Genomic DNA, 22065 nt, shown 5'->3' with positions numbered 1-22065 from the left:
TCAAAGTGTAATAAAAAGGGTACCTGCCACATTACCCTTGCATCGCTACCTCTTCTCAGTCAGCTCACTGCATCACTGCCTCCACAGAGAACACGGTTCTGCAGAGCCCAACGCCCAAACAGGGATGGTCAGAGAAATGGTGTGACGAAGGGTAGTGCTGCTCGTGAGCTAAAAGGCTTTCAGATTGAAAGCCATCTCTTCATTGACTTAAAAACATAGTCCATTTGCATCGAGTGATCAGAAACATGACTAGCTAAGGATTCTTAATCTATTTTCAGATCTAACTACTTTCATAAAAAAATCCCCAAAAGCCTTGTACTTCAATTTCTTTTATCTGGAAGTCTCCTAGAGATTTTGTTAGTGTGCTGGCACAAGGAACAAGACTGGTGAACTGACTGAGCTGCACATCTTGCAACAAAATGTTTGTGCCAATGTAAGAAGGGGAACACGCATGGGTTGGCAGGCTACCTCCTTCAGGAACAGGGTGGCTCTATTCCCAGTTAAGTGAACCTCCTGCCTTAAGCCAGCACCTCTTCTATTAGATCTGCCATCCTATCCCATAATATATGCTATGGGGGTTTTGCTACAGTCTAAAAGCCTTACCTGTGTTTTGTATCCTCCATGTTTTTGTAAACTGGGTATCAGGAGGGATGGACTCTCCTTCACCTATGGTGACATCTTCAACAAAGGACATGGAGGGTACATTGATATTTGGACTCTCGAAATCATAGTAGGCTCCAATGGCGGCTTGTAGATTCCTGGAAAGTAAAAATGAGAGATTACAACCTGAGGTACAGGTGGGTCAAGTCCTTTTCACAGGTTTACATATGTCATCTTAAACAGTTAAGCAAAAATACTATCCAGACTATATTAGCTCTGCTACTCAAGTTTTTTTAAAGTTTTTCTCTCTATCACACGTGGATTCTCCAAGGTAAGAGAGCTCAAAATATAGCATTTTACTTGCCAGGGACACTAATTTAGACCCCTTTTCTACCCTGCTTCTTATTTTCACTGGAAATCTTGGAACTTGCAAGTCTTGGAGACCTCTACCCCATTAGCTCTTTATGAAGTTTGCTAAAAAGTTCAACAGACACTGAGGGAAGTGCAATGCAGCAGCATATAAACCACCAGGCAGTTTATTTATACTAGCCTTCTTTCCTGAGCTAATTTCCAAAGGACTGAAACTCTCCATTTTATTTTGGCACAAAAGGTCCAAAAAAGAGCACATGATGAACAAAACGCAAAGAACACTCTTACAATGGTCTTGGGGCCACCAGCAACTATGGTTAATAACTCAAGCCTTGTCACTTTTGAAACATACGGTCATGTATGAGCCATGAGTACTTTAAGACTATTTATTAATCATTAAAGCGCCTGCTCAGCTCTGGATAGTGACAACTCAAGGGAACTTATAAACCATTTGAGTCGAAAGTTCTTACTGAATAAAGACAAATGATAGTGGAAGTCTGTGATATATTAAGGACATTCATAAAGCCACAAATGCTATTGATTCCCGAGTAGTGGTGTAGTTGAAACTCATATGATAATTAATTTGAAAAGAGGAACAGTCAAACAGGAAGAGGATTCATGAGTCTGAGCTGCTGCTCCACGATATACTATTAAGTTATTATGTAAGTGTTTGGCAAGTCATGTAATTCCTCTGTTTACGCCTGTCTGTGAGGTTGTGCCCCTAATTTATTTGTGAGTAGGTGCTGTGAGAATAGAGATGAGTAAAAATCTCACCAAATGCAATGGGCATAACAACTACTTTTTATTCATGATCACAAAAATCCGTGTTGCTTTTTAGAGCAGGACAGAAAAAACCCAAAGCCTTCAAGAACTGGGAACCACCATCAAAAACAAAGCCATGTGGAAAGCTCGTCAGAAACTGCACTGTATGGGTACGGTGCTATACTAAGGGTTTGTATTGTGTGGTGGAGCGTCATGTGTCTAAACCAAAGCCAGAAATCCAAGGTGAAAGCAAGAGAAACATTTGCAGCGTGACCCTGAGAAAGAGCAAACATAGGGCTTTTTGGACTGCTTGCCAGCTGGAAAGAGGCTCAAAACGGTGAGCAAAGAAACTGCCTCCTGTTCAATTCCTACAGTGTTCACAGGGGAAAAAAAAAATAAAACGAGACATTCTGGATAATCAGAACTGCATGGGAGAAATATCCCTGCTTTCTCCTCACAGAAAACATAGGGGATCCCAAGTGTAGTAGCTAATAGCACTGGAGCTGGGGTCAAAGGGGGTAATAGCAGTATTAGGCAGATCGGTGAAGCACCCACAATGGGGGCGGCTGGGAGAGGACCTAAACAACAGATGTATCAGTTTGGTAATCCATCACAAATGACAAAAGATAATCACACTGCGAGTTACCGACATCCTGCTAAGTCTCCCAGCGCACAGCCAAAGCGTTAGGAGGCACTGGAGGAATGTTCTGCACAACATGGCCACGGCGATCAATTGGCAAATTCAGCCAACTGAGCCTTACAGCGAGGCCTTGCGCCATCAACGCAGAACGGACTTTGATACGAAGGGGAGACAAAAGAGCCCCCGTGTAGGATTTCCACCTTTAGAACAACAAATTTCAGACTAGAAACCATTATTCAGCTCGAGGCATTTTCTACTTAGGAGTGTCAGGGCTATATTTAATACAGCCAGCTCAGTCAAATGCTACAGGAAGGGTGCATGTCACATTAGCCAATAAATAGAGACAAATGCTCAGTTTTACGTCACCAACCGCCTGTTGCTTATACACTGCACAAGATTTACATAACTCGCAACAGGGCTGTGCCAAGAGACTCCTGTTCGCTCAACCAGCTAACACTATGATCTAGAGTTTAGTTTTCGCTAGGATTTCCTCCCGTATTACAGCAACCCAAGGCAAAAGGTATTCTAAGAGCTACAAAAGATAGAAACACAGCTCCTCCTCTCCCTAATACACTACTACATAAACCCGTTTTCAGACATACCACATCTTGTGAGTTATGATTCTGGAAGCAGTAGTAATGACGTTTTATTGACACCGAGAGGAAAAATTAAAAGTTTCAAGGGGAAGATTTTAACTGTAATTCTTTGTAAGGCAGCCTGCACTGTTTTTTGTTTGCTTGGCTGCAAATACACTTCAAAAGGTAGTGGGCTATTTGTGCACATAGGCCTGCTGCCAACCTCTTCCCCTCCCTGTGTCATATTTCATTGCTTGCTTTGCCATTGGGAAACAACCCCAGTTGTCTGCAGCATTTAGTTAAAAACTAACTAAAGAAGAACACATGCCGAAAAACAGATTTGCCACCCTTTTATGATCAGATATTCACAAACCCACCTTCCCGCTCCCACCATTTCGATCAACGTGCAGCAGGTTTTGTTTAGGGTGAGCCTACACCTACAAGATGTTCAGATACATCTTGGCCTTCCCACTAGAAAATTAAAAAGAAGCTTCCAGAAACTAAAGAGAAATCGAAAGTCACAAGAGCCAAAGTCAGGATGACAAAGCAAATCTGACTTAAGTTCAAGTTCTTTGACACAGACAACCCCAAGAGATAGCCACTGAGAGGCCGTATGGCACTGCTGTGCTGCAAGAGATACCCACAGCGCTCACATTTTAGTCATGTTCTCTGCTTACACAACCAGCAAAGCCAGAAAGGTATCATGGCTAACTTTTGTTTCCAAGAGACAGGGCTCCCCCTTCTTCCCTACCCCCAAAACCCCTCAAGTGTGGGTCTGAATGCAGCACTGAGTGCCATTTCCAGAGGCAAACTATTTGCAATCTGATTACTTGCAGGTTCTTGAGACTAAGTAGTACACCCTGCTGCTCTGCCTTTCTACTATACACACAGCGTTAGTGGAGTTTATAAGCAAGTGCAAACATCAATGAGAGAGGTGGCTTCAAGGTCAAACACACTCAAGGCCCTGAAATTTGTCTCTTTTTTACAAAAATATATATACACTTTTCTTTTCTTTTTTTTTTTTTTTTTAAGGTCTTTACCCTTCTGCCCCAGCGGTAATTGCACAGCACAACTGCATGTACTTCAGGGACAGGAATGAAGAGTTCGACCTCTTGAGAGGAAGGGGTTATCATCTAAAGGCTTCTGCTTACACATTCAGGCCTGCTTTCTCTTACTCCTCCTAGGTGTGACTTGCACCACACTACCCCTTTGCTCTCTGTCGTATGAGATAAATTACTATTATAAACCGAACAACTCTGAAACTAAGATGAGCATGCCAAACCCAGCCGGTGTAAGTTACATGACTGATCTCTCCTAATTACAGGGATGACCATACATCTCTTTCTTAACAAAGCCCTTCAGGTGTCAGGCCCTCCTTACCTTTCCTAAATAAAGCAATTTTTTCATTTTTAGAGCAGTCCTGGACTGCAACATTTAGTAGCTCTGCCATACTTACAGAGCAGGTCTGGCAGGATTTAGGCTCAAGCTCCTGAAAAAAAACCTGCAATCAGAAATCACCCCAGCTACCAGGTGAGCCTACTTAAAATCACAGCAGTGCTCAATTTTAGTCCTAATAGCAAGATTCTAGAAAGAGAGAGGAGTGAAAGCAGCAAATAAAGATTATAGCTCCATATTATCATGCAAATCCACTCTAACTACAGGTATCCCACTCCCTTCTCTCCAAGGGCATCCCTGACTCTCACGTGTCAAGTGCCTTTCCAACAAAATACTACCCGCAGAACCAGAGAAACTGTTCCTTTTCTGATCAATTCTTTTGCTCTGCTGCTTCGTTTCAAGCCTCAGGAGCTAAATTACAATAGTGAAGTTAAAACCTTCCCTGCTAATAGCTCTGGAGATGTCCCTTAACAACTCTTAAGTGTTTGCAAAGGGGTGGTTTATCTTGAGCCATTCTTTCCCTTCCCTGTTTTTTTTCCAGACAGTCTTTTGTTATGTTAAACCAATATATTTAGACAGTAATTACTCCCAATTAACTAGGTCACGAAGCAGTGTTCAAAAATAAAAAAACTCTTCCAAATCAGTTCACAAACTAGTGGCCTCCTTATACAACCTAACTGTTGTGCAAACAAAAAAGTAAAATACAGATAATTGGAAATATTTTTCAATTAATTGAACCAGGTTCTTTTTTTAGGAGAGTGAAGAAACCGATGCACTGAGGCTTACTCACTGCGGCCTTATGCAAAGCAGGGCATATGCACAACAGCTAATCCTTCTATTACCAATAAATCATAAGATTCTTTCAACATATAGAAGTTCAGCATCTTGAAAGGAAAGCAATATAAACAGGTTGTCCTGACCTAAGGGAGACAGAGTCTTGGCAAACAGACACTTTCGAAACAGGTAGAGGGGAAGTGAATTGGGGGCCTCATCTCCCATGCAACAGCTGTAACCTTCCCACACACCTCTCCCACCAACCACCGTGCAGGGCTGACACAAGGAATGGTATTTCGGGATTTTGGTATTTCTCAATCCAGCAGCTTAAAGATCTGAACTCGAAAAAAATCCTTAATGCTGTACAGGTTGTCTAATGTATGTGGTGACACACAAGAATTACACTTCAAGGTAACATTTACAGTAGAAAGCAACAACTTTAACATTAAAATTTTAACTATGTTATAGGAATCTGCAAGTTTTCATTTATTGTCAAATGTTTTGATGACAGATCCAAAGAAAAAAGATTTTATTTCTTAAAGAAATATTTTTGGAAGGTAAAAATTCAAATTAAGTCACAGTTTAAGCTCAAAATCCAGCAGGCAAGGTTTGCTCTTCCTGGCTCCTGCCCGTCCCTACAGCCACGCCACCTATCACCAGCTATGGGGTGCACGTTCCCAGTGCTGTGATTCTCCCGAGCTGTCAGAAAAAGCAAAGGCTAGACTTCTCAGTGCAATACTGAATTAGCCTTCAATTTAGCATTTCACCCAGGATGTAGCCCTTAGATCACACACATCAAGCAGAGGACATTTATTGGGCCGAGTAGAAAGCACTTTGACAAATGGACTCGGTCACTTTGTTGGGCAGAGCAACCGTAATGAAGTGAATGCCAAGTTACATTTCTCCCCCTCTGTGGAGGGAGGGAAAAGCCAGGCAAGTGCCCAAGCTGTAATATATGTTCATTGTATGTTCTCAGCACTCACATATGGTGCAATATTTTGCCGTGAGGAAAGCAACTCAGGTGTTATTCTCCAGGAAACGTGCTATGAAAAAAACTGAGCAGCAATATAAAAGTACAATAAAGTCTCCGGAACATAATATGCTACATAGAACACCTTGTGCTCTTTCCGTAACTGAATTCTCAAGCCTTTACAAACCTTTCTCTCGTTCTCCAAATGCAGTATGTAACCAGACACTATAATACCCCATAAGGTGTTAAAAACAGAAAGAAATGTGCAAAAGAAATAGTGCAGCAGATGGGTAATTTCTCACTCCTAAATAATGGAACATCTCTACATGATACAGGTGGGAGAGACTAAAAATGTATATGGAGGACATCCAAATGAGGCAAGCCTAAATCCACTCCTTTTGTCTCAGTCTCTAGAATTGTATTTGGATTTTATTTGCCCCAGCTACTGGGGAACTGGGCTGATAACACTACGGGCTAGGACATCTCAAACAGCTAAGCTGCTGCTCCTGAAGCGGGAGACACCTCACCAAAAGCCTCAGAGAGAGCTGAAGGGGGTGGGGGGAGGAGATGCACTCATTGCACCACGGGGAAGCACTTTTACCTGGAGTTTTCAATTCAAACATTGTCAATAGAGATGACACATGGCAATTAAGTGGAAAGTCTCAAGATGCTTTGAAGGGCTGGAATTTTAATCAGTGAATAGCTTTCAACAGACCTAATTTCAGAAAGTAAAATTTGTGTGCCAGTTATCTTATCTTACACTAAGGTATCTCATGTACCAAACCATGAGGTTGGGAAGACTACCTTAGAAGACATTAGATAATCCAAAAGGACCACTAAGGGAAGCTGAAAGCTTTAAGCTGAACTTACACAGCTGAAGCGGGGGGGGGGGGGGGGGGGGGGGGGGAGGGGGGAAGAGCTGGTTAATTTGAAGCTTATGTATTTTCTCACATGAAGCCACAGCAAAACATTTCATTGTCTTCGCTGAAAACAGCCAGTTCCAAGTACAAGTGGGATGTTCCAGGAAGAAGACAGAAACCTGTGGTGACTAGAAGCAACACTGTGCTCTCTGCAGAGGCAGCTCAAGGACTGAGAGGTCACAGAAGAGGCACACCATTTTCAGCACACCCCAAACCACCAGAGGAAATCCCTTTAGCAGGCTTTTATACACATCCAAAGAGGCACATCGGCAGCGTAACCGTTACGTGGTGCCTGCGCTTGGCCGAGCGCTGTACCTGGCCAAACAGCAGCAAGGGGCTCACTGAGAGAATCAATACTGTGATGCTGCTGTAAGCACAAGCCCACAGAGCCATCCCCAGCAGCTGAACCCTCCTAAAGCAGGTGGTCAGGAGCTTTAAGTGTGGGGTAAAATATTTTGAGAATGTCACAGCAGGAGCTGCTTTCTGCTAGCTGCCATTGAACACAGGCAACAGCTCTTCCCATGGAAAGTAATCAACAGCCGCCAGTACGCAAAAGATTCTGTAACTGCTAATTCCTCAGTATAAACTATGTCACCAATCTATAATTGTCTGCATTAAAGTAAAGGGGGATTAAGCTACAGAAACTGCCTGAGAACAAGTTCAGGCATGTAAGGCAGTCCAGCTGGACTAAAATTATATTGTACCCAATTCCTTCTGCTACAGTTGTCTGCTTACATTTCCATTCACATGCACCCAATTTTTAAATGTTTTGTATCTTGGGGCATAGCACAATTATAGTATGTGCCATAATTAAAAACAATATATTTAAAGTCTAGTTTTCACTCAAAATAATCAGGTCAAATATCTGAGTTATTCTGGAGAAGAGGTGTGTGGTTTTTTGGGTTTTTTTTAGTGCACTAGATAAAAGCTGTCCAGGAAACTTAAAAAAAAATTCTTTAATTCTATAATTTGGTTTACTTTTTAGTAGCATCAGGGGGACAGTTGTGGACACCAGAGATGCAACAGTCTACAACAGTTCACATGTACTAAGATGAATCCACTATGCTTAAAGTTAGCCACAACTGATTAAACAGCGTAAAAACTATTTTCTGCTTCCCAGCCACAGGGTATGAATGACCCTACGCATGCACTGCTCAGCAGCAGCCATAGCTCAGAGATTGCCAGTCTGTTCTGCATTTTGGCAACAGTACATCAAGAACTACTGGACCTGTTTCTCTGGTCTTTTCTGCCTGTAAGGACAGCAGCTCATCAATTGTTTTCGAGTAAGAATGTCATCGAGTTTAAGTTCTCATCTGCCCTATTCCCTACCACTAAACTTTATCAAAACACAAAGGATGTTTTAAACCAAGTGCTTCATCCTTCTCACCAGATTCAGCTCAAGTGGTCACCACCTACAAATATTAATCCAACCAGAGTCACATAAGGACCTACATTACTTCAGAAACTTCCTATGTACTGAGACACATAAAGAACACAAGACTGGTTTGTTTTTATCATCCAATATAGGAAGAAGAGAAGCAAAGTAATATGACTTCCCACCCGCCGCTATCGTTTCCTTAATAGATGCCTGGATGAGTACTGAACTAACCCAAAGAAGTTTCCAGGAAAGGAGGACGATTGACTTGAAAGATCAGGTCTCAGGTTTCCTGCCTCTTCCATGACACAAAGATTCTCCCCACTGCCCTCTCAAAAGGAAAGGAGTATCTAAATTGAGCTTGAGATTTATACAAAGCAGCAGGGAAGTTTCCCTTAGATTTATCTGAATGTGGATTAGCAAAAAGGAAGTCATAGGAGTCCTGGGGACAGACAAGCACAGACAAAACAGGGACAGCAGGGACCCCTGAACTCTTCTGAGGTAAAGCACACACACCACAACTCCCCACTTGCAACAGCAAAATCATCTCTGTGGCAAATCCAACAATGCCAATATGAACATGAAAGAATGGTTTATATTAATTAGTTCAGGGAAAGAGAAAATCCTATCATTTGTCCTATCCTACCTTCCCTTTGACTTCTCACATGTGCAGAAAAAAGAGGAAAACTCAGATAATGTAGCAAGACAGAACATCTGTTGAAAATCAGATGGAGTTCTCTGATAGCAGTCGACTAGTTTACTGGACACTGCCTTCAAATGGCTGTGGAAACCAAATTAATTTGTTTACACTTCAGTCAGGATTTCCAAATAAAAACTAGAACAGACATCTTGATATAAGAGCAGACAAGAATACTTTTCCTCCAAAACAAATCAACAACAAATACAAATCTAACACCATATTAGGTCTACAATCAGTAGGAGAGAAACATATTTGCATATGAAGAATGACATAAAGCCAATATTTTGATTTAAGAGATCAACTACATTTTTGAGGGGTTGCTGGTGTTTAAGGGTTGGAATAAAGAAGCAGGCATTTTAATGGCAGCAGTTAGTCACAGTGAACCCCTTTACCAGAGCAATTGTGCAGAGCCACGCTGTAATCGGTAAAACTGGCTTCTGACATAACCCCATGATCAAAGATTTCACAGTGCAGCTAAGGCCCCACACTCCATCTCAGTACACACATCCTGGCAGGTAATGCCTAAAAACTTCACGGCTGCACAGTCTGACTTTGCATGTCCTTGTATTTGCTTTCTATGTATGCTTTTTCCGTAGATTTTGAAACATAACACACAACTATTTTTAAGACTGCACAAGTGCCATACCATTGGAGGACTGGGGTATTGTACCGGCAAACCTTTTGGATACAGTAAGGCAGGAAAGCTGAGGATGCTTAGATGAAGAGCCTGCCTGCTCTACACCAGTACAACACGTGGGAACCTGTCTGTGTCCAAGCTGAGGAGCATTTCAAACCCAAGTTTTTCCTGACACACACTTGGACACCTTCTTTTGAAAAACAGTCCCCCCAAAAAATCTATTAACACGGGACATCTGCAAGATTTTTTTTTTTTAATGGCAGTTTTACAGACACCTGCAAGGTTAGAAATCAAGACCAGGAATATGAGTGTTACCCATTCTAGGAAAATGCATCATGTGCGAGTGAACCCTGTTGATTTGAGTCTGTTATGTTAAAATCTGTATGTCCTGATGTCTTACCTAAATATACTTCAAGTATTTCTCTGAATAGTACCTATGCTCCAGCACTGATATCAAGTGTAAAGAGATACGCTTTCATCCACAGATCCCACTTTTAAAGTATCACGCTATCATCTCTGCTAGAAAGCAAAAATTAAAAACACACAAAGTCAAAGCAAAAGCAATTAAAAAACCCTATTAGCTAAAACATATCTTTAGACTCCCAATCAAGTACATCCACTTCTGGGCAATACAGGTGGCTCACGTGATGACCCACAGGGATAAAAACGTGCATTTATAAGGCAATTTTAATTTTGTTAAGAGCCAATATTCTGTCTGTTCTCCAAGACCAATAAAACACTTGCATAAAAGTGTGAGATACATTTTCCTTGCTATGCTTGAAAATTTCAGATATAAAAATCGTTATCACCACTAGCTAATCCCTACCTCACCGTGGCTCCCCTCACTCATATGTACAGAAACGCCCTACACATCTTACACAATATAGAAAAAGGTTTTATAGCATATTTCTGTAGCATTTTCAGAGATAAACATAAATATTTTCATGCAAATCACAATCTTTAGAGTACTAGTTAAACCGTGATAAAGGTACATACTCTTTTGAGCATATGAAAAAAAAAATGAGGATCTCCAGAAGAGATCCAACTACCTTACAAGTAATGACCTTAAAAAGACCTTTTTCACCAGAAAGCTAGATCAAAAAAGTCTAGTGTTCTCAACAATAAAACTTTCCCCCCATACACAATGGAAACCAGCATTATCTGACACATTTCAATTAAACATCACGCCACAACACTAACAAAAATTCAGCTTCTTAAACAAAAACTGAAAAGAGAATGTAAAGAAATATTATGTGTAAATTACTGAATTATACATACGTTGTCTTCCAAATTAGCAATTCCCTCACAGCCAACTGTGTTGAAATATGGATTTTAAATCCAGCACCACTAGCTACTTGAAATCAAATTAATTCACTTTCTCACAGAATTAAAGAATCTCCAAGCCTTACGCTACAGCCTCTTGCCCTCAAAGTCGGTATACTCTCCAGTTAAGAAAATTCCTCTTCCTTGTCACAATACCATTTCCATATCAGTTTTAGAGAAATCTAATGACTTTTATGAAACAGGCCTAAACTGAGTGTCAACGAGAAGTGTACATTCTGTGCAAAGTTTCCTCAGCTCTCACATTTACACTAATCCATATTGCTGAAAACCAGTCGGGGCTAGGCTGACACTTCAGAACTTTTGTTTTGCAAGTGTTTTCAGAGACTCCAATCTGTCCTGGTACCATCTACCCAGAGCCCTCCAACCCTTCTTGTGTCAGTATTTTGACGCAGACTCATTCAGCATCAACCGCCTGTCCTAAACAATCCCTATTTTAAAGACACGGGCACAAAGGGTTTTCAAAAGGAGTTTCTTATGTAGGTAGACTAAGTCTGGGCAAGTTCAGACACGCTCCTGGCCATACTATCACATAACAGCAGGGAGCTGCAGTCAACACCTGGAACTTCGCTTTACCACAAAAATCCCTCCTAGCAGCCCCCTCCCGCAGACCTGCGGTGCTGGATGCGCTCGGGTGCGCAGACAGCCCGGCCGCTGCATTGCATAACATCTGGAGGGGGGAAGGGAGCCCGAGAGTTAAGCGTGCCATTTAATGGAGGGTGGATTTTTATCCTAGATGCAATGGCAGCAAAATGCCCTCCTAACTACGGTGCCTGGGTTTTCCTCCCGAGGAAGAAATGGTTCGGTGCCAAAACATCTTTTGGAGGAGTTCGCTTCTGGCTTTAGGCCAAAAGCGAGAGCTCAACCTCTCACTCTAAAGCCTCACAACTTCTAATGAAAAATAAATAAATAGATAGTAAAGAGGGACAATGTGTGCTGCCTTTAAAGAATGTACCGCCAGCCGGGACTCTCAAAAAGGGCAAAGCGGGATTTATGTAGCAGAAAGCAAAGCAGTTGGAACAGCCCACAAACAGAACTCAACGTGTAATTAAAAAGAGGCAGAACTCTAGGAAAGCGTTTAATAAATAAGAGGGGAAAAGACAACTCACCAAAGTGTTTAACCTGTATTTCTTGAAGATCAAGGAACACTCTCAGAAACTTAGAATGCATATATATATATATATATATGTTCCACCTGAAGCATTTTTGCAGTATTGTTAATAAAACCAGCTGGCAGGTTTTTTAGTTCTGTCCCGAGTCTGCCAGAACTTTGGAAGCGCATTGAACAATTCCAGGTAAACAGGAGAAGCAAACAGACTTTAAAAGGCTATTTCCAAATATCTATATTCCTCCACAATCAACCATTAATTTTCTTCCCCGAATTGGCTGAACAAGCTATCTTAAAATAATCCCCCTATTTCAGCAGAACTGCAAATTCACTTTAAATATGATAAATACAACTACTAACTATTGGAAATATTATTTTGAAACACATTTACGTCTCAGATTATTTACTACACAATATGTGAGAGGCATACAACAAGGAAGTAACTTCAGGTCTGGAGACTACCTAATTATCACTAAGAGCAGCTTGCCACACTTGTGAAAAAAGTTCTAGTGAAAATTATTTATGCCTTTGTTAATTAACCCATACGCGGACATCACTTAAAGGAAGCCAGGCTACCACATAAGTGCACTTCTCTCACTCCTGCTGGGAACTCTCTCACCATTTCCTGCAAGTGAACGTTAATCCTGATGCAGAGTGTAAGTGAAGGGATCATCGCTGCAGAAAAGCGCCATGCCTTTAACAAAAGGAAAAGTGACTTGACCGTCTCATCCAGGCAAATTTTTTCGCAGGACAGGCTGGTGATAAAAGATCCTAAAAACAAACCCACCAGGGCACCGCCTAACATCACCTGGGGCAGTGTGGATTACACAGGGTCCCTCAACATGACAAAGGAAAAGGTGTTCCCCGAAGAGGAAAATGTGTCTTGACTGCGGCTTTTGGCCGAGAGCAGGGTTAGTATATTCAGGCTGATAACCCAAAGGCCGAGCTAAGAGGTGGGAGCTAGAGAATGGGACAGAAACACAGCGGCAGAACTGCAAACTGTACAAAACCAGGCACAACAAATGATACCGCAGGGCAGGAAAGCGGCGCCCTGGCAAGAACACACGAGAAAAACGAGCAGCACCTGTCAGCATACCTAACTCAATTCCCTGCTGCCGAAAGGTTAAACGCTCCCAGGCTTTAAGCCCACTCTTAAGAGTAATCACACTGCAGCCTGTGCTAATTTTCATACACTCTTGTATACACTGCACCAACTTAACGGATTTCCCTTTTACACATCCCCATCCATCTACCAGGCTTATCAACTGACATTTCAAAAAAAATTTTGAAAACGTACATTTTCAGAACCAAACTAGCCAATGAAGCTGTGAAATTAAAGCTATTTTAATCACTTAAGATTTTCTTCAACTGAAATTAAAAGTTTTCTAAAAAGCCACTGACTATAAAATTTTATCTGAGATACTGTTACTTCAAAAAGAAATCAAATACTCCGGAAAAAAAGCAAGCTTCTTCAACACAGGAATACTAGTGTTATACACCGTATCTTCACAAGGAACTGTCAGGCTGAGCTCTAAGCTTTCTGCTCTCCCAAGGATCATGAACAGAAAAAAAAACCCCCACACAGTATTACACTGCAGCATCAGGAGTTTTATTCATATTATCAACACACAAATAAAGTGGGAAGCATCTTCTGCTGTGAACCGCTTCTCCAAAGCAAACTCCTGAACTCCTTGAGAGAGACCTGCTTTCGCATTGTATCAGCTTACAAAGCACATGGTATTATTTGCTATTCCCTTACTCCCTCTGCAGATGCAGATTTGCCAATATAAAGCCGTAGAAGGCGGAGAGGATGAAAGGGAAGAGGTGACAACGTTGTCTTATTACCGTTTATTAGCTCAACAATCCATGCAAGTTTTTTTCCCAACTGTTGATTTCAAGGCCTTTGTTTGAAGTTACAAACATGAGGTTTCTGGCTTTGATTCTATACCACTAAGAAAAAAATAACCAGAAGCTTAGCTAAGTAATCTCTGTTACTATCTAAACCAGAAAACACTTTGCTCTCCTGCATCCATCACAGTTGAAGAGATACAAACCTAACTAGAGGGTCGCATTTTGGTTAGTGCCCTACACAACAGCAAAGCTGTTAGAGATGGTTTAAAAGATCCAAGTGGTAATAACGAGTCAAACCCCACAACTCAGCAGCATTTTCACAACTTACTTTGGCAGTCACTGTGCTCTCTGCACCACTAACACTCCTGGCTTCTGTTTTTCACCATTATACTGCATCTTTCCCATGTTTTATCTCCAGCTGCAGCTTCCCCGATAACCTGTACCTGCTTTTTTTTTTTCCCTAGGGCAGCGACAGCGCCTTTATAAAGCCAAAATATACACCAAAGGCCGGAGTATTTACAGAGAGACGCCTAGCTTGCAAGAAGATCCTAAGTTTTTGACAGACACCTAGGTAACTTTCACAGGGAGCCCACGGTAGCTTTAAGACTTCCACACAGCCTTTCCACCACAATTTTCCCTCCTTCCGAAGCTCGCTTTAGGGTCCAGGGCACCATGAACCATCCCTGAATTCAGCTCACCCTCCCGCTCCGCTGAGAAAGCGCCCTTTAAGAGCTCCAGGGTCCGCTGGATCACATGCCCCTCTTCCTATCAATTAGTCACTCTTTAACAGCTTTGCAGCCCTTTGACCGACGAGCTCCACGAACTGGCAAAATCACAACTCCGAGCTAGAGACGGGAGGCGAAGACGAGTCCCTCCTCAGCCCCGTCCTGCTCCTCTCCTCCTCCGCGCTGCCATGATAGCTCCCTCCCCACCACACACCCCCCGCTCCGCTGGCGGCCCACCGTCCCTTCGCCCCGCCATCGCCCACCCCGGGGAAGGGGAGGGGAAAGGCGGGGGCCCGTGACAAACACCGCCTCCCCACCTCCTCCTCCTCCTCACGGCAGCTTCCCCCCCCCCCCCCCCCCCCCCGGCGGGGCCCCGCGGGCGGCGGGACGGGCCTGCCGCCCCCCGAGGCGGCTCAGGGCGGGGGGAAGGCGGCCGGCCCGGCTCGGTGCGCGGCCCCTGAGCGCCGGCGGCCTCCCGAGGCTCCCCCCAGGCGCTCAGCCTCGGCGGGGCGGGCGGCCTCCCGCCCTTCCCCTCAGCCGCCTCAGGGCCGGCGGCCTCTCGCCGCTCCCCTCCGCCGCCGCCTCCCCGAGGCCCCGCCACCCCTCAGGGCCCCCCCTTAGCCCCGCTCAGGCCCGGTCCCCCGCACCAGTTGGTCATGTCGAGGAAGAAGGCGCAGCCGGCGGGGCTGAGCTGGAAGCCGAGGAGCCGCTGGAACTCGCCGATCAGCACGTCCTTGTCGGTGGTGCCCAAGCAGCTGAACTTCTGCATCAGCTCCGCGTCCAGATCCACGTCCATGCCCTCCATGGCGCTCAGCGGGCCCCGCCGCCCCGGGGCCGCCCCGCTGCCGCCGCCGCCGCCGCCTCAGCGCCGCATGGGGGCGAGGGGGGAGCGCGGGCACGGCGGGGGGCGGGGGGGAGGGGAGGGGGCGCGGGCGACGCCAGCCGCGGCCGACACTGCGCAAGCGCGGCCCCGCCCCACGCGAGGGGGCACGCGCCCTGTGACGCCACCGCGCCGGGCGCCGCGGCGTCACCCCACGCACGGCGTCAGGCGGGAGGAAAACAGGAGGGGGTGGAGCGTCAGCGGCCCGGCCCGCCCCCGGCGGACAGCGAGCGGCGAAGGGGTGGGGACTCGTATGCAAATCATTCGTTTGCGTGAGTGGGCGGGGCTCCGCTGCGCTGAGGGAGGTGGGAAATTTGCATAAGCCCCCCAGCCGCGCGCTTCCATATATGGCGGTGGCGGCGCGGGCGGTTGAGCGCGCTTGTTTATGTATGGAAATGAGGCGCGGGTGGGGGTAGTGGCTCTATGCAAATGAGGCGGCGCAGGGCCTGACGGGAGTTCCCCCCCTCCCCTCAATGACGCTTTTCCCGCAGTTTTCGGCCCCTCGCCGCGAGGCCCCGTGACCGCGGGGGTTGCCCTTGAAGACAACGGAAAGGCCCCGGTTCTCGCCCCGCCAGCGCCGCGGCGGACACCAGCTACCGCGCCGTCTGCTCTGCGTTATTTGTTTTTAATGTCAATAAAACTGTTTTTTAACGCGAGCCTCCTGCGTCACGGAAAGCTGTTTCCATCCCCAAGCGCAGTCCCGGGCCGGGCGATCGGTACACACACCCCCCCGCCCAACTCAGCGGGACCCAACGGGCCCCACCGGGGCCGCGATCCCCGCTGCCCAGCTCTGACGTGGGTGGATTCATTGTGGCGTGACCGGAGACGTGATTGCGGGGAGCGGCGGCCCCGCCTATGAGGCGGGAAAAGCGAAACCGCTCCCCCAACTCTTTTGCCCCTCGCGGGCCGCCGTCGGGCGCTGGGGCCGCCCCGCGCTGAGCCCGCCCCGCGCCGCCATCGCTCTACGGCGGCCGCCGGAGGTCAAGCGGCGGGAAGTGTCGGTACGCGGGTGCGTCACTTCCTGGCGGCGCCGGTGGCGGGGCGCGGGGAGCACCATGCCCAAGTGAGCGCGGCTGCGGCCCGGGGGTGGCTGCGGGAGGCAGGGCCTGGGCCTGGGCCTGGCGCGGGGGGGAGCCGCGGGGAGGGGCCTGAGGAAGCGGCATCAGGAGAGGAGGGGGGTGCGGGGGGGCCTGGGGCGCCTCTTTCAGCCTCTTCCTCTGGCTGCCCCCGGGCGCAGCCGTGGCGAGGGCTCGTGTTTTAACGCTCACGGTGCAAAGCGATTTCTTAATAACAAGAGTTTTCCCTCTTCAGGTTTTACTGTGATTACTGTGACACGTACCTCACCCATGACTCGGTAAGTACCGAATCTTCTGCGTTAATTCCTCGGTTGTATCAAGAACATTAAAACTTGTATAGGCTAAAACCACGTTACTTGAAATATTGTGGTGTACTTACCCGTCCTCTCCTGCTTCTTTGCCAAAAAGAATGACAATATCTAGTGTTGAGTGGCATTCAGCAGTCAAGGGCAGCTGAGGCTCATGTATGGTGAGTTAGTAGGAGGCAGCTGGCTGGGCGTTTACTTAAACTGGACTTTTAGCACTTTCAGTTTATACGTAAAGGTTTTGCACGTTACCTGTCTTCTGTGCACAGAAACCAAGCTGTTTTATACTGCTAAATTGCATGTGTTTAAAATTATGCAGTAGTTCCCAGTAAGCTTTGGGTTTACATGATCTTTCTCAGCCCTCCGTGAGAAAAACCCACTGCAGTGGCCGAAAACACAAAGAGAATGTGAAAGACTACTATCAAAAATGGATGGAGGAACAAGCTCAGAGCCTGATTGACAAAACAAGTAAGGCTAATCCTTCTGTGACCCTGGACTGCTCTCCTGTTATTTCCCCTGTTTTTTCTCTAGCTGCTTTTCTCTTATTCCATGCTGATTCTTCCTCGCTTCCCTGGTGAGTCTTTGCTCTTTGACTCACGGGTGAAAACTTCCCTTAGAGTCTGAATCTTGAACTCGTCAGAGTGTGACCGTAAGAGTCCGAGGGGTCGTTGCGAGAGGGCATTGCTTTACTGGGGTCAGGATGGTTGTGGATACTCGTGCCTTTAGCACTGCTACTAATGTCATACGGGGCCACATAACACGTTTTTCCTTTTTGGTGATAGCATATTTATGTAAAAAATGTGAATCAGAAATCCAAATGATAGAAAAACAGACATAAAAATGCATGGATTTTTGCTTTTTTTTTTTTAAATGCTGTAGGTTTGTTGGGTTTTTTTTCCCTCGATTCCCTAGAGATTTTTTTTCCCCCTCTCTTGCTGTTAAAGGCTTGAATAAAGCATGAAGTTTTTCCTCTGTCAGTTTGTAGGGTTCTTTTCTTCTTGCTTGTCTTCTGAATAATGATTTTTTTCTCTGTGAAAAAAAATACAAATGCAAGATTATGGCAACTTTCTTTAGATGATAGAATGTCTCAAGTTGGAAGAGACCCATAAGGATCGTTGGCCCCAACTCCCTGCTCCTCACAGGACTGCCTAAAACTAAGCCCTGTGACTGAGAGTGTCATTCACTCAGTCCTTGAGCTCTGCCAGGCCTGGTGCTGTGGCCACTTCCCTGGGGAGCCTGTTCCAGTGACCAGCCTCCCTCCTAGTGAAGAGCCTTTTCCTAATGTCGAGCCTGGGCTTCCCCTGACGCAGCTTCATTCCATTTTCTCGTGTCCGTTTTCCTTGTGATGCTTCCAACTTTCACATCTTTTGCCTTCCTTCTAGTCGATTCCAGTCTTTTGAATTTCTTCTATTCCCTTTCACATGAGTTTTTTTTTTTTTTTTATGCTTTTTGTCACCAACCTATTACCATTATTACCATTTTCAGGATGCATGTCTTTACCCAATGATCCCAGGTGAAAGTCGCAGCTGCAAATCACGTGATGTATTTTCTCTACCATCCGCCTTCCTGTTAGGTGTGTGAAATTCATCAAGGAGCTCTCTAGTCTCAGCTGGAGTAATTACTGTAATAATTGCCTTCAAGAATGTCAGGTCCTTCTGCCAGGACAAGCAGCATAAACCAGGGATTTGTTCCAGAGTTAGAACAACTGAGCGCGCAGCATGACATGAAGTATGCTCTGACCGCGTGGCATGAGAAGGAAGATTGACGCAGGAGCTTCCTCAGCCTAGTAACTGGTTTTTCTCCTGGGATTCTTTCTTTCCCTTTTTTTTTTTCTTTTCCCCCCCAATGTAGCGGCTGCATTTCAGCAAGGAAAAATCCCACCTACACCGTTCTCGGCACCGCCTCCAGCAGGAGCCATGATACCACCTCCTCCCAGCATCCGTAAGTGTGCACTGGACAGTTTTTGAGGGGAGTGGCTGCCCTCGGCTGTGTTGCATGTTTCTTGGACTTGTAAAGAAAAGTCCTTTTAGCTTGAAATCAAGCTAAGGCGTTTTGACCTTGTGAATATCAAAATGTAAGAGAAGGCTTTGTAAAAGTGTTTCAGCAGTGATCTTAATTTTTAGTTTGTCTTATTTTAGTGATACTGAGTGCATTAATAGAAATGTGTGCCTCCTCATTACTTGTTAGCTGCCATGTAGATAGCTTCATTAAAACTTCCAGCATGGGGTTTTTGTTTTGTTTTTTTAAATAAATAAAATTGATAACCTTTTGTGCTTCAGCTGACAAATGGCTGAGATCCCTTTCTGCTTAGAGCTCTGCTGTTGGAAGTGGTAGTTATCTGCGTTAGGTATGAAACGTTGGAAATAATAGCACGTTCTTCCTGCAGTCCACTTTTTGGCACCTGAAGTCAGAGTTGAAGCTGAAAATGACGGCAGGCAGTCGTAAACCAATCTTACTACTAAAATTTCCCGTAAAGTTTAACAACTGTTTTGCACTGCACGTTGTTGTTGAGTGTGAAAGCAGCCAGATGCCTCATAACCAATCTGTGTATGTGTTCAGCTGGCCCCCCACGGCCTGGCATGATGCCAGCCCCCCATATGGGCGGACCCCCAATGATGCCAATGATGGGCCCACCCCCGCCAGGAATGATGCCGGTTGGACCCGGTAAGTCTGGAAAGAGGTAAATCTCTGTAACCGTGGAACTGCATGGTCTGTATTGCAGGGTGCTTGGGCTGTTTTCTGTCTCGCTGAGTAAGAGCTGTGAAAGGAGCCCAGTGAAAAATGTGAAGCAGCTGCAGTACTTGGGTGCTGGCTGCAGTGGTGCCCTCTAGCTTACAGCTCGGGTCCCTTCCGACAGGGAAAGATAACCCCAAGTCTCAAGCTGTGGAAGTGTTTCAGCTTGCATACACTCTGTGTGCGTGTTTGATCCGTTAGCCTCTGCATGGTGAGACATAAAACAGTCTTACAACACCCAGTTAAAGTTCCTTTACTACTTGTTGAGAATTGCTAGTCCCTCTGTACAACTGAAATTACCGCTCTGGTAAGTTGTAGCTTTTCCACCTCTAGTCTTAGCAGTGCGATCTAGAATTGTTTAGGAATTCTGTGTTTGTAGTGCTTATGTTTTTGCACAAGGGGTACTTTTCAGCACTAGATTAATTTTATTGTTTAAAACGTCTTAAGATAATGTGTTCTGGGGAAATGAGGTGCCTTGAGAAGCATTTTTGTCAGAACTGTAAAGGCAAACAAAAATGTCTTTAATCCATTCCGCTTCTGAGCTTACTGGCATCTGAAGAATTCTCAGAGGACGTCTTACTGAAGCAGTTACTGGAACAAATCTAAAGGAATACACACATGTGCGCTAAAAGTAGTGAAGTGTCTTTGCAGTTATCATCCTGCTGCTAGAAACTGTTCTTTAAGTGTCTTTTAAAGGCACAAAATACGTGCATAATCTGCAATACCAGGCAGTGTAGTAGCTGACTGAAAATAAATGGAGAAGTTGGATGGAAACCATTATTTCAGTGCTTTTTAGTAGAGCACCTGCTTTTTTTATGGTAATGCTGTTACCCAGCTGTAAGACATACACCAGCCTGGGGTCTTTGTTTTAACACACTGGAGGATTTTGCAGCACATTTTGGAAATGAACTTTCCAGTTCAGTAATTAAGCTAGTGTCTCTTTTGAGTGGTTGAAAATAATTTTATCAGTGAATATTGTCAAAAGCGGGCGTATAACCCAGGAACTTGGTTCCTCCTCTACTAATTGCTCATATCCATCAGGGAAACGTAATCCATCTCAGCCAGCTTCCAGGTCAAAGCTTATGCCCTTGTAAAATGCGAGGTCCCGGGGAGGTGGGGGACAGAACCTACACGCTGTGTTGATGTTGCTGCTCCCGAGAGCTCTTCTCTGACGACTCCTCTTTCCCCTTGTAGCCCCAGGGATGAGGCCCCCGATGGGAGGACACATGCCGATGATGCCAGGGCCCCCCATGATGAGACCACCCTCCAGACCCATGATGGTGCCAACCCGGCCGGGAATGACCCGTCCAGACAGATAAAGGTGGAAATGGAGCTACCTGTTCTTTTTCGTATTAAGATCTTCCGTACGATAAAATACCATAGACCTGTGTCCCTAGGATTTTATATTCAAACAGTGTGTAGAGGAGTTCTGCTGTTACTTCGAACTGCAGACGGTCTGACCTAGATGCGCACTGGACTGATGCTTTTGTACCTGGGCCGGGTTTTTTTTTTTTGTTGTTGTTGGTTCTTTTTCTGTTTGTTTTTTCCCCCCATTGAATCTTACAACAATAAAACATTGATGCTGTTTAACGTACGGAGAATCTGAGCCTTACTCTGTATGTGGCTTTTCTACCTGGCAGAAAGATGTCAGTTTTCTTTGTTCCCTCTCTACCTGTCTCATACAGAATTTTTCAGGGTGTTTTTTTTTTTTTCTCTCCTTAGTCCTTAGGTAGTCTCTCTTTTTCATGTCATACCCCTCAGGAGATGTATCACTGTCTGCATTTTGAATTCCTGTTTCAAAACAAGTATGTGTGTTTTTATTAAAAACCAAAAGATGTGACATCTGAAAAGACTGCAGTGCTATCTCCCACTGAGGAGACTGCAACGCTAAATGACTTCACTAGCACAAAATAGGATGAACTTAATAAAACGTTGGATTCTTCACTGAGGGAAACAAAGAGATGCTGTTACAAGATTACTTCTTATAGTAATTGTTTAGATGCTGCCAAACATATTTCTGCTTTTCTATTGCTACTGAGGCGTTTGTGTGGACACATTTAATCATGTTAGTGGAGTTGAGTCAGTAGTTACTAATGCTCAGTGCCCTTCTCAGCATTGAAGACATATTCCAGGCACTTTAGTTTATTAGAAGGATTTTGCTTTTGTTGAGCTGTACGTAGTGCAGGTGCACAGTTCCAATTGAATTAAAAGAATTTATTCTGTTTGCATAACCGGCTGCTCTGTGCGTGTGGGTTGTCATCCATTTCAGACTGCAGAGCTGTCCAACTCATTCTTGACATATTTGCATGTAATAGGAAAGCGTGGGGGG

General features: G+C 45.1%; 2 protein-coding genes across 4 annotated transcripts in view; one reads left to right on the top strand and one right to left on the bottom strand.

Annotated features, from left to right (window-relative positions):
* The window catches only part of ILRUN (inflammation and lipid regulator with UBA-like and NBR1-like domains), a 34462-nt gene extending 18776 nt beyond the window's left edge, over positions 1 to 15686 (bottom strand). For both annotated transcript variants that reach the window (XM_074925189.1, XM_074925190.1), the window contains exons 1-2: positions 15390 to 15686; positions 604 to 758 (exon numbers count right to left, since the gene is read on the bottom strand). In XM_074925189.1, coding sequence (XP_074781290.1) covers positions 604 to 758; positions 15390 to 15547 — 313 coding nt within the window. In that variant the 5' untranslated portion in view covers positions 15548 to 15686. The remainder of the gene's footprint in view (positions 1 to 603; positions 759 to 15389) is intronic.
* An 887-nt stretch (positions 15687 to 16573) lies between these two features.
* SNRPC (small nuclear ribonucleoprotein polypeptide C) lies at positions 16574 to 21330 on the top strand. 2 transcript variants are annotated; one of them, XM_074925388.1, is made up of 6 exons: positions 16574 to 16685; positions 16934 to 16976; positions 17363 to 17471; positions 18855 to 18944; positions 19563 to 19667; positions 20931 to 21330. In XM_074925388.1, exons 1-6 carry the CDS (start codon positions 16678 to 16680, stop codon positions 21053 to 21055), a joined length of 480 nt encoding a protein of 159 aa, XP_074781489.1. In that variant the 5' UTR covers positions 16574 to 16677; the 3' UTR covers positions 21056 to 21330. The 2 variants fall into 2 exon arrangements, with proteins under 2 accessions (XP_074781489.1, XP_074781488.1); XM_074925387.1 differs by having other exon boundaries at positions 18852 to 18944.
* The last annotated feature ends 735 nt before the right edge of the window (positions 21331 to 22065 follow it).

Source organism: Athene noctua, chromosome 23, assembly GCF_965140245.1.
Source record: "Athene noctua chromosome 23, bAthNoc1.hap1.1, whole genome shotgun sequence".
In the NCBI taxonomy this organism is placed as follows: domain Eukaryota; kingdom Metazoa; phylum Chordata; class Aves; order Strigiformes; family Strigidae; genus Athene; species Athene noctua.
This window is presented reverse-complemented; position numbering and strand designations above follow the sequence as displayed.

Bases quoted from the DNA above. Each gene is read 5' to 3' on its own strand.
- SNRPC (XM_074925387.1), top strand. The intron at 16,977-17,362 runs GTAAGTACCGAA...GATCTTTCTCAG, and splicing joins CGTACCTCACCCATGACTCG to CCCTCCGTGAGAAAAACCCA. The intron at 18,945-19,562 runs GTAAGTGTGCAC...GTATGTGTTCAG, and splicing joins ACCACCTCCTCCCAGCATCC to CTGGCCCCCCACGGCCTGGC.